At 38.1% G+C, this 13,104-nt stretch overlaps 1 protein-coding gene across 1 annotated transcript; it reads right to left on the bottom strand.

Moving 5' to 3' along the window:
- Positions 1-3,974: 3,974 nt before the first annotated feature.
- On the bottom strand, positions 3,975-12,828 carry got1 (glutamic-oxaloacetic transaminase 1, soluble). The gene is made up of 9 exons (XM_058386576.1): positions 12,568-12,828; positions 9,435-9,616; positions 9,103-9,226; positions 8,744-8,856; positions 6,591-6,695; positions 6,342-6,492; positions 6,004-6,169; positions 5,579-5,721; positions 3,975-5,218 (listed from the first exon to the last, which is right to left on the bottom strand). The coding sequence occupies exons 1-9, from the start codon at positions 12,677-12,679 to the stop codon at positions 5,079-5,081; spliced, it is 1,236 nt and encodes a 411-aa protein (XP_058242559.1). The 5' UTR covers positions 12,680-12,828; the 3' UTR covers positions 3,975-5,078.
- Between the last annotated feature and the right edge of the window lie 276 nt (positions 12,829-13,104).

The following is a 13,104-nucleotide window of genomic DNA, read 5'->3' as shown; positions in this document are numbered from 1 at the left end:
GGGTCATTGTCCTGCTGCAGAATAAATTTGGGGCCAATCAGTTGCCTCTCTGATGGTTTTGCATGAAGGATAAATATCTGCCTGTATTTCTCAGCATTGAGAACACCATTAGTCCTGACCAAATCTCCAATGCCTTTTGAAGAAATGCAGCCCCAAACCTGCAAGGAACCCCCACCATGCTTCACTGTTGCCTGCAGACACTCATTTTTGTACAGCTCTCCAGCCCTTCAGCAAACAACCTGCCTCCTGATACAGCCACATATTTCAGATTTTGACTCATCATTCCAAAGCACCTGCTGCCATTTTTCTGCACCCCAGTTACTATGTGTCCTGCATAGTTGAGTCACATAGCCTTGTTTCTATGTTGGAGGTATGGCTTATGGCCATAATTCTTCCATGAAGACCAGATCTGGACAGATTTATCCTGACAGTAGATACGTGTAGCTGGGTCTCATTGGTTTCCGTAAGCTCTTTGCTGATGGCACTGCTGGGCATCTCTAGATGTTAAAGGGAAATAAGCATGATGTGTTTTTCATCTGCTGCATTAAGTTTCCATGGCTGACCACTGCATCTACAGTACTCAACATTGCCTATTTTCTTGTGCTTCTTTAAAAATGTCTTACATAACAGCATATCATGAAACCCCAGTCTGCTTTCAAATCTTTTCCTGGGAGAGACCTTGCAGTATAACTACCTCGTGTCTTATTTGTGTGCTCAGTCTTGCTATGGTTTATGACCTCACCTTAGTTGCAGATTTTAACTGCTCCTGACCCAGTTTTAAGTCTCTTTCACTGCTGTTTCAGTTAATGACCATGTTTCAACCTACATATGAAATTGATGATCATTAGCACCTTCTTGGTAGAACTGGTTCAAAGTGTGCAAGTGTAAGAATATCTAGCAAAAGGAATAAGCCAAAGGTTAGTCACACCAAATATCAATTTGATTTTTCTTCTGTTTGTTCACTTTGCATTTTGTAAATTGATAAAAAATAACAATTCAAATACATATTTTAAAGAGCAGTTTTAGTTTATAGCATTTCAGCCTAAAACATATGCACTGTACTATATATATATATATATATATATATATATATATATATATATATATATACACTATATTGCCAAAAGTATTCGCTCGCCCATCCAAATAATCAGAATCAGGTGTTCCAATCACTTCCATGGCCACAGGTGTATAAAATCAAGCACCTAGGCATGCAGACTGTTTTTACAAACATTTGTGAAAGAATGGGTCGCTCTCAGGAGCTCAGTGAATTCCAGCGTGGAACTGTGATAGGATGCCACCTGTGCAACAAATCCAGTCGTGAAATTTCCTCGCTCCTAAATATTCCACAGTCAACTGTCAGCTGTATTATAAGAACGTGGAAGTGTTTGGGAACGACAGCAACTCAGCCACGAAGTAGTAGGCCACGTAAACTGACGGAGCGGGGTCAGCGGATGCTGAGGTGCATAGTGTGAAGAGGTCGCCAACTTTCTGCAGAGTCAATCGCTACAGACCTCCAAACTTCATGTGGCCTTCAGATTAGCTCAAGAACAGTGCGCAGAGAGCTTCATGGAATGGGTTTCCATGGCCGAGCAGCTGCATCCAAGCCATACATCACCAAGTGCAATGCAAAGCGTCGGATGCAGTGGTGTAAAGCACGCCGCCACTGGACTCTAGAGCAGTGGAGACGCGTTCTCTGGAGTGACGAATCGTTCATATGCGAGTCAAGGCAGGTGAGGGAATACTTTTGTCAATATAGTGTATATATATATATATATATAATATATATACAGTATATATATATATATATTATTAAGATAGAATATATATATATATATATATAATATATATACAGTATATATATATATATATATATATGTTATTAAGATAGAATATATATATATATATATATATATATATATATTCTATCTTAATAACATATAACTTTAATAATATATGAGATGAGGTCCTGGCATTTTTAAAGCTGATCTTGGAACAGCTAATGTTAGTGAATAGCTTACTCCTATCTACCCTTAGCTTTTAACTCTAGGAATGCTGTCCATGCTGCTGCTCCGTCACATTCATGTCTCTAAAAATGAGAAAAATCAATAGAGTAAAATTAACAAAGGTGCCATTCCTGTATCACTGCCATCCGTTCACCAGCATGTTGTATTCATGCTATGCTATATCAGTTAAAGTTCATGCCTGCCAATGTTACTAACTGATATATTGCAGGGGTGAGTAGCATGGCACTTATAAATAAGGAGTTAAAAAGGAGATGTTTTGCATGTAAAGCACTGCTTTGGTGTTTTTTTACTACCCTTCACCATCCACAACTCTCCTGTCCTGCATGCATGGAGTAGGCATCAGTATCCTACACTGTAGCTAATGAGAACTGAGAGGTCTGTCTGCATGAGGCGCACACACCCAGGAGATCCGCAGTGCCTCTGAGCTGCTAGGAATGGATGATGGCGTTTAAAATGATCCCATCAGTTTACAGCACAGAGAAACAAAGACTCAGGCAGGCAACTACAACACGTCCTTGATATCCCTCAAATAGCTGTTTATAGTAATAATAAGCAATAACAAAGGTATATGATGAATAACCCCTTTTCTACTGACTTATTGGAATCTTGTGTTTTCTGAAAAGGCGCCTGTCAGCGGTGCTGCTGCTCTCAGGTCACATGGACTGAAGTTCTGTTGTGCAATACAGTAAGCTGACTCTGCTTTACTGAGAGCACATGACACAGCAGAGCTGGAGAAAGTGCTCTTGGACCCATTGCTGCATTGCAGGCATAGAAACATGTGACACCTGCTGACGTCTGGGCCCAACCCCCTTCCACACGTACACACCCACTCTGTCTCACTCGGTCTCTCTCTGTCTCTCTCTCTCTCTCTCTCTCACACACACTCCAGTGGCTTCAGGGAATTTCAGAAGCACTTCACTAACTAAGCTAGCGTCTGCTGGCGGAGCACAAGATACATTGCACCCCTCCCTCAGGCTCTCTCTCAGTCTAATTCTGATGATGAATAGGTCAGAGCCTTATAGGCCTTCAGTACAGCTAAAGGCAATGGGGAAAAATATAGTCTGAGAAGTTATTTCTCCCATGTACTCTCAGTAAAGATTGCAAGCAATGGCAGAATATATAAAGTTGATTTAAGAATATAGTGTTTATAAAGAAATGTTTAGAATGAGTGTATAAGAAATACAATGATTTACAAACATAGTGTATGAGAACTATATAAGATATTATTGTGGTATAATGAAAATGAACACTTTTTTAAATAAATAAGTCTGACTTGCATTGTTGGTGTTTTTATCCCTGGGCTGTCAGTGAAAAATTATATATACATATGCATATACACATCATTAAGCCATAATATTAAAACCACCTGTCAAAGACCTCTGAAGATGTACATCATATCTGGCACCAAGACGTTAGCAGCAGATCCTTTCTTTCCTGTAAGTTGGAAGGTGGGGCTTCATGGACTTGTTCATCTAGCACATCCACAGATTTTCAATCAGATTGAGATCTGTGGAATTTGGAAGCCGACTCAACACCTTGCAACTCTTCATCAAATTCCTCAAACCATTCCTGGCCAATTTTTGCAATGTGACAATGTGATTTGTACTGCTGAAAGAGTCCATTGCAACGAGGGAATACCGTTACCATGAAGGGGTAATACATTCTACAAAAGAGATAAGCACAAAAGTCTAGTTTCATATGAAAATATAAATATACATATGCATTTTAAATTATAACAAATACAAATTTGGTTGTGCTTCATATTTTCTATGTACAACTAGAATCATTAACCACACAAGGCTCTTTCAAGGCCTATGCTGTTAGCTAAGATGACATGACCTCTGCTATGATAACCAAATGTTCTGCACTAGAGAATGCATTCCAGGTATTTCTACACCAAGAACTTGGTTGAAATAAGCACAAAAAAAAAAAACAGGACAGATGGTGTTCTGTATTTCCATACTTTTTATTTTAAGAGGCTTGTTCAGTTTTTCCTATTTATTATATTTTGTGCGTGTGTGTTTAACATTCTGAGAGAACGGTGTATTTAACATTTAGGCATTTAAGCAACAAAAGCCAAATCTTAATATACTTAATACGTTAATATATTTATAACTAAGTTCAATGACACTGCACTGACAGTAAACACACATGCACAACATTCATGGAGGAGCAAAAGCAACAACTGTGAAAGAATCAAAGTGCAAACTGTTTCCAAGAACCGTCAACACTAAATATACATTGTTCTTAATTTCTATTATGTTGATAGTTACTGTGGTTCACACTGGTATCTGAAATTGAAATGTTAAGATGTAGCCACAACAGATGGACAGGATGCTGTATTAAACTGTACAGTACTCTGATGCAAGTTTTCAACAGGAGAAGTTTCAAGTACTTGTTTCAAGTTGTAAAGTTAGGGGTAAATTTTATGACACTTTTCCTTTGTGACTATCTGCTAGAAATTGGACATTTAAGTCATATAATCTCAGGTGTGTGTTTATTTAAAACACTCCATTATGACCATGTAGCCCCACACTTGAAGATTTTTGGACTCGCTAAGTTTCACGTCATTGTTCATCTTTACAGAATCATCTCCTCAACCTTGACTCACCAACGGAACATAGTAAGTGCATGTGCCCCATATTTTTTAAATTCTCCCAAAGCATGTAAGACCTTAAAAACCAATCAAGCTGAAACTATTAACATCAATTCAGTCACAACTTCGTTGCATTGATTCATCCCTCCATAATTATATAAGAAAGTGCTTCTTTAGGTAACACCATGAAACTCCATGGTGCACCACTACAAGGGGAACAGACTAATACAATTCAGATTTATGTTCTAAACCAGGATGATTACAAGTGAGACGAACACCACAAAAAACTTCTGAGCAACTACTTGACCTTGAATGCTAAATTATTTTACAGTATATATTTGATCACAGAGCCAGCAAATGATGCTGGATTGCTACAGACAGATGCATTAGGAGAAAAAAAAGGCTGAGGGTTCTTTTTGTTACACACAAACGGAAAGGCGGCATGAGAAACATGATTACTGGACTTTGGTGACAGCTTCATGAATGGACTCGGCAACATAGTCAATATTCTTAGTGGTCAGGCCACACATGTTGATGCGGCCACTGGCCATCAAATAGATGTGCTTCTCCTTCACCATGTACTCCACTTGTTTGGCTGAAAATATAAACAATAATAATGAGTTCAGAACGTGTGTGTAAACATGCCCATCATCCTTTAAATATTCTTAATCATATTTTGTCTATTTCTAAGAATTATTTCAGTTTTTATGAAAAGTCAGTACTTGGGGTCTAATTCATGAGCCAAGTTTCAATCCCTAATCCAATCCTTTATTTACTTTTAGAATTAGTATTGAAGAGCTATTTATGCACACACACACACACATTCATCATGGTTAACTAAGTTGCTTGAGTATGATTACATTGATGTAGAGTGTGTATGCCAAATAAAACTGTGTATGCCAAGAGACCCTGCTATGTTTGGCAGACTGTGTGCTGTGGTAGGGATGATGCTTACGGTTAAGGCCTGTGAAGCTGAACATGCCGATTTGCTCAGTGATGTGCTCCCAGGTTCCTGGGGTGCCGAGAGCCTGCAGTTTGGCTTTCAATTCAGCACGCATCAACAAAACCCTGTCAGCCATCGTCTTAACATTATCCTTCCTGTACAAGACAACAGCAGAAAATCAATTCATTTTTCCAAAATCAACCATTTTTTGGTACATATATGCACTAGAGCTGTCATAACAACTGATTTTGATAGATAGATGCATTTATGGAATATTATCATTTTTTTTTTTTCAATTAGACTTAATGACAGCAGGTATGTATGTATGTATATGAAAATAAATAAAAATTACTTTTAAATATTATAATGATTTGAACAGAAGACTATGAATCAATATATTAATGTAACTTCATAGGAATGTGATGACAAATACATACCACTCAGCAAAAAGGTCTGGAGTGTTGAGCGTTATGCCAACCACACGAGCTCCCTGTGATGGAGGATTGGACCAGGTGATGCGGACAATCTTCTCCATTTGTGAGAGAACACGGCTCAGGTTGTCTGCATCTTTAGCAACAACTGTCAGGTTGCCCACCCTCTCATCTATAGAAAACAGTTTACCATTAGCATGTACATTCATATATTTAAGATAAAATTCCAATGGTATTTTCATGATTATTAAGATTGAGATCATGTCTCTCTGATTTCAAGGTTTTCAAATAGCAGTACAACAATATAGAAGTTGTGTGTTTAAAAGCAGTGAAGATTAACTTACTGTACAGGCCAAAGTTCTTTGAGAAAGACTGGGCACAGAATATTTCAAAACCCTGTGACACAAAATAACGAATTGCCCAAGCGTCCTTCTCCAAATTTCCAGAGGCAAAGCCTTGATATGCTGAGTCGAAGAAGGCAAAGAGATTCCTCCTCTGCAAATTGCAAACACAACATTGTAAACAGATGTTATACGTTTTCAATACAGTACATGCTGTGGTGTGACTGAAGTGAGTTAAACCGGATCTCTTACCTTCATGACTTCAGCAATCTTCTTCCACTCCTCTTGGCTGGGATCTGTGCCTGTGGGGTTATGGGCGCAGGCATGCAGCACGAAAATAGAGTATTCAGGTGCACTCTGAAAGACATAATTATAATTAAATGGTTTAGAAAGTTATAATTATGATAAACTCTATATTTACTTGGCACCCTTCAAGACAAAAGGCAAAAATTAATAGCACATACACTAAGCTATTTAGAGTTTACCAATAGTGGTTGAACTCATTCAACTGCAAACCAAGGATTTATAAGCAACCAGATGATTCCAGTTGAGTGGAAAAGCTTATTTTACATATAAAATAAACTATACATAACATATGTGGCAGTGCACACAAGATACCATGTGTATTTATCTCTGACTGTCCTCATTTATCCCTGAGCACTCACTGAACCTGTTTGACTGCATCAGAATGCATGTTGTACTCTGTATGGCTGTGTATTTGACCAACAAAATTTTATTTATTCGTTTTTGCATTACACAATATTTTTGCATACAGTTAGCTGATTTCAGTTTTATCACTATCATTTAGATTTTTTTTGAACAGTTTAGCCTAAAGTGATCTTGGGGTCAGTTAGTTCTGATGGGAATCATAGCAAATATTTATTCGTTATTTCCCTTGCAGGTGATTCAATACCAGGCCATTACAGGCAGTCTTGTATGGTGTGATTTTAGAGTAAATGTAAAGGGAATGTCAGCTAGCTAGATATTTTTGTTTTAAACACATTAGACAAAAAGCAAAAGTTTGATGTGACTGATATTTGATAATAAGCAGCTTCTCAGTTTCTTTTTAAACAAGAGTGTTTACAGTTCCATCCATTCTCTACATACTAGCAGACTTTTCAGCTGCCTCCATAATCACCTGAGGAATAGGTCAAAAATAAATGCATAAATGCTATGACTAAATTGTAAATGCTCACATGATTCTGTTTAGTTTTAACTTTTTTTTTCTTTTTTGAAAGATAAATTGTAAATAACATCACTTCTTCACCAACATACACCAATCAGGCAAAACATTATGAATACCGGCCTAATATTGTGCTAATATAATATTGTGTAATATTTTGCTGCCAAAACAGCCCTGACCATTCTAGGCATGGACTCCACTAGATCCCTGAAGGTGTGCTGTGGTATCTGGCACCAAGATGTTCCAAGTTGCCTCCATGGGCCCCACCCCACAACTTACAGGACTTAAAGGATACTTTAGATAGATACTGACCACTGCAGACCAGGAACACCCAACAAGAGCTGCAGTTTTGGAGATGCTCTGATCCAGTCATTTAGCCATCATACTTTTGCCCCTTCGTCAAACTCGCTCAAATCCTTACACTTGTGCATTTTTCCTGCTTCAACCTTGAGGACAAAATGTTCACTTGCTGCCTAATATATCCCACCCACTAACAGGTGCTAATGAGGAGCTAATCGGTGTTATTCACTTCACCTGTCAGTGCTCATAATGTTATGCCTGATCGGTGTACTTTACAGTTCATATCTAGAATTTTTTCTTGTATGAAGCCTTTTTTCAGTAAACACCCAAATGTGATTTGATTTGGATTTATATGTCCAGTGACACACTCTGAATTTCCCTTTGGGATGAATAAAGTATTTATCTATCTACTTGCTGAACTTCACATGATGCATTAGTCTGGAAGGGTTTCTTTCATGATGCACTCTTCCAAAAAGAATGTTAATAGTTTAATAGTAATTAAGATGTAATTAAATAGTAATGTTTTCATGTGTCCTCTTCCAAGCAAAAATTTCAGACATGAATCCTTCATATTATGGTAATATGTTTCTTTGGTTGGATTGTGGAGGATGAGTGGTCAGGCTTTCGTGCTTTCACCACTGCTGCCTGGGTTTAATTCCCGGTCAGGATAAGACAGTGCACTCCTAATGGCTGTGCCAAACTGGATAAATTGGGGGAGGGTTTTAATCAGGCAGAGTATCTGTTCTGATATCTATTTATCCATGTATCTATCTATAAACCAATTTTACCACAATAATTTTGATGAAAAATGCCTATAGGAGAATAATTCCCTTAAAGGTTACCAGTAAAAGTGGTAAATACACTGTAAATAAATACATTGTTGTTGTAGTCAAGAGTTGAATAATGATGTAGAACACCTCACCTCCAAATCACCCAGGAAACCAAGCAGGTTCAGTCCACACTTCTCTGCATCCCAATATTTGTATGAGCGAATATCCTCAAAGCCAGCATTAGCAAAAACAGCATTGTGGTTCTCTAGAGAGAGAGAACAAAAACACAAAAGGAGCGCTTAGTCAACTGAAGATACGGCCATATCTTAAGAAAGACTAGGACTTAATCATCACCTCTGGACTTAATACTCATTACTTTATTTCATATCACAGCCCCACTAGAAAGGTGCATTTACTGTCGAAAAACCCTGCTCATTTATCCTCACTTTCAGATAAGCAGAATTAACTTTGAAGGCTTTAACATTCCCAAGCCCAAAAATGTCTGTCTTACCCCATGTGGGTGAAGAGACATAAACAGGTGTTTTTGTGTTATTGCTTCCATTGTGGAATCTGCGCAGAAACTCTGCACCAATCTTCAAGGCACCGGTTCCTCCAAGACACTGAACAGCTCCTACCTGCAAGACATAAAAGAAAGAATATACTGAAATCAATCATTCCCAATGACACTTCTAACTGAAATAACCTTAAAAGCACAAAATGAGACCAGAAGAGTTTTCACAACTGGAAATTTTACTACAGTTTGCATGATGAATACAGTACTGATTCTAAATGAAATCTTATGCAAATGAACCGATTAGTATTTTAAGTGAAAGCTGTGCTCACCCTCTTCTCCAGAATGGCGGGACTGTCCTCACCCAAAGCAATCTTCGATGAGCTAGAACGAAACTCGGGTAGGCCTAAGATTGGCAGGTACTCATGGTTTAAAGTGTCATCCTCAGCAATCAGCTTCTCCACCTTCCTCACAACAGGCAGCACCCATGGCTTGCACTCGTCTGTTCTGTATGCTGTAAAAGACAAAAAAGTGAGGGAAAAAAATATATATATATATTCCCATGTTCATTCACATGAAGATGTATAGTATTTAAGTTGTCTCTGATGTTTCTAGATAAGTTTTGTGCTTTTTAATTTTGTTTTTTTTTTCCATCATTGCAGATTTTCTTCAATTTTGCCAAAAACTTTCACAAAAGCTCTCAGCTTTTCTAAACCTGGTTTTCTCAGAAGTATCTTCCTTCTGGCCACATTCCTTTAGAGCCCATATCTTTGAAGAGCTGATGCTATTGCCAAGGTTTGGATATTTCAGTTAATGAACTACTCCAGTAGCACAGTTTCTTGGACAGGGCCTAGGTTTTCATGAGAGAAGGAATGACCTGGTCTGCCTGTTTAAATATAAGAGCTCTCAAAGTCAGTGAATGTATTTATTGTGCAGACATACAAGTGGACAAAGTAGATTTAAAATGAACACAGGTAAATTGCACAGGTAAATTAAATACTAGTCCTAATATAGATTGCAAAATATATGAGGGTGAATACTCATCAGTTATGTAGTCTTTATAAAGATGATCTGAATACATTCATTTTATTTCTGTAGAGAATTACTTGAACATGAACAGAAACCATCCTATTGTAATATACTTGAATGTCGATGCAATACAACAAAATGAGAAATGATCACTGGGCCAATGGTCTTTTTTTTCCAGAATTCTGATGGTTTTCAGACTATAACAAGCATTGGGGAAAATGTAACGAATTTCTTCCTGTTTTTGTACACTTTAAGAAGTATCATAATAAATAAGGGAGACACACACTCCAACCCAAGCCACATACTATTCTACTAAAGATGCCACTGAATGACATGACATACTATTTATAGATGTGGTATATAATGTGAAGTGTGACCCCAGAAGTCCAGTGAGTAAAAGCTTGTGAGCAAAGTGTGACAAGAGCCAATCTTGCTACAATGCAATAAATAAATTATTTGGTAACACCTGTCCAGAGGGTAAAGGTTTTGTTCAACTATTTATTATTGATCTCAGCATCGGGAACGCACGTCAATGCAAATGCAAACAGTTTACTTATCTTGGGGCTTTATGACATCAGCATGAGACATGAATCAGCATTTTCCTCCTAGGATTTGGACCACAAGAAGTTACGAAATACCAAATTTACTGAAAATACTGATAAACTTCCCATTTCTGCAGCTTTAATACTCTACATATCCTCTTACTCATAATCTGCAGTGTCAGAACCAGACAAGCTGTATTTCACAACTTAAACAACTCAACTAATGAATACTGAGGGTCTCTACAAATATTTATGACTCATTATGGATTTCGTGGCCATTTCGTGACAATTTATTAATAAGTCATAGACTCAATTTAGCCAGTGAATCACTTGTGATTAAAAAACACAAGAAAAACACAAAATATATTAGACACTCTGGGGAAAAAAAACAAAATGCAGTGAAATAATAAGATACAGTGCCTCCAACTAGAAATGACAAGGAACTGTGGACTCTCTTTATCTAAGAGGTAAGCAGGACTTATCTATGGCCTTTTACCCATCGTCTCATATTACCAATTCGTTGCTTTAGGTCTCTTCACTGCAGTGGCTAAAGGCAATTTGGCATTCATAACCAAAGTGTCATAAACAAATTAAACAAGACTGCTATCACAAAGACAATATGAATAACAATCACACCTTAGTTTCCAACTGTCTGTGTTTTATTTATGTGCCTGTTTTAATTAAAGTATGGAGCAATGAATCATAATCAAATGATGAAAATGCAATTACTGTACAAAACAGAAGTGAATGCCCTATTGGCCTGCTATTTTGGAAAATTATATTTTATAAAATGTGCTAAAACTGTCGAGCCCTACACGATTACACTGTCACTTTAAACCCCACACATGTGTGTTAAAAATATATAAACAAACCAGGTGTGGGGATTTAAGAGGAGTCTTACAAAAACTGCAGTCTTATCAAGGAAGAGGCTTAGCAATGCTCGTTTTTAATATATAAAACAGGGATTTGTGACAACATTTTTTGCTGAATTTCTCCTGTCTCTAGGTTTAAGCATCTAAGTCATTATGGCAAACACTGTTGTAAAAGCTACCAGATGCAATAAAAATCTAATCCAATGTCACGTCAAGAAATATCATCTTTAAAATGCCACAATATCCTCAACCCCACTGACATTAAAGATACCTAGATCTATTCTCTCTCCATCTATTTTGCATGCACCTGGCTGACTTCCGGCACTTTAACTTGAAACATGCATGATTTTAGTAGTTATGTCATTCATCATTATGTATCCCCTTAACTGCGATCATCAGTGGTAGAGAAAATAGCCTAGCAAATGTGAAGCAAACTGAAACTATTTATCAGTGGGTGATCTGGCTATCGTCCTGCACGTCTGAGAGCAGAGCCCAGTCATTACAGCAAGGACAAAGTGCTCCAGTCACACCTACTCAAAGCTCAAAATAACTGCTCTGTCTTATGTTTAGAGGCCTGGGTTCAGATCTTAACAAACCACCAGACACTGACAAATACATTGCTTTGATCTGAATAGCACTTGGTATATGATGAGTTAGGAAGAGTGATCTTAAGGACACTTGCTATATGATCTCTTATCAGGTCCCTGGTGTGCAGTAAAGACTGCAGCAGACTGTCACTGAAAGGGCAGAAACATAAAACATGTGATCTAGTCCAGTTCAGCTCTGCGTATATGATGACCTTTCAGAGCCTAAATGTTGACGGTCACTAAAGGCAACCCTGGTAACTTAGCTCAACATTCGTTAGCTAGATAGCTAGCTACCAACTTGTCTCCATGATGCTGAGCTTACTAAATCCATAAAGCACCGTATTAAACACAGCGATGCAGCTACATCTACACACATGGCACGTGCTTTAAAGTCCATACTGTAAAGGTGGCAGAGCATCATGCACAGCATCTCACCTCCAACTCCGAGGTTCACCTTGTGAGGACTCGGGTCTTCACGGAAATCCGCCGTCAGCTTGAAAACGGCGACTGGAGCGGCTTGAGGAACCTCGCTGAATATCGACGACATGCTGGGTTTAGAAGATGCCCTGTGCTTTATTTTACAGAAGAAGACACCAGAGCTACTGTTCGCAGAGAAAAGCAGATTCTGTCGTTCGAGTCGGCGGACAAGAATTTCACCTTCAAGCTGGCTAGAGCAATGGAGAATGGGCGGGAGGGAAATGAACCAATAGAAATGCTCGCTCAACTTGCTGACCCCCTAGAAGTAGCCAACCATGTTGCAATGTGAGAGAGGTCGCGAGGTAAAAGGGCGACAGCGACAAAACAGCATGCAATGACCAATTACAAGCTTTATGGAAAGATTGACACAAACATTTACAAATAGTGATAGGAAGGGGGCGGGTGGTGTCTGACTCGACAGGAAATTTGTAGTTCAACGCAAATCCTCAGTAGTTTTTTTTTTAGTTTTTTGTCTTTCTTTTTTTCTAACAATAA

The sequence above is a fragment of the Hemibagrus wyckioides genome, linkage group LG03 (genome assembly GCF_019097595.1).
Source record: "Hemibagrus wyckioides isolate EC202008001 linkage group LG03, SWU_Hwy_1.0, whole genome shotgun sequence".
In the NCBI taxonomy this organism is placed as follows: Eukaryota; Metazoa; Chordata; class Actinopteri; order Siluriformes; family Bagridae; genus Hemibagrus; species Hemibagrus wyckioides.
The sequence above is the reverse complement of the archived record's forward strand: the minus strand, read 5'-3'. Positions and strand labels throughout refer to the sequence as shown.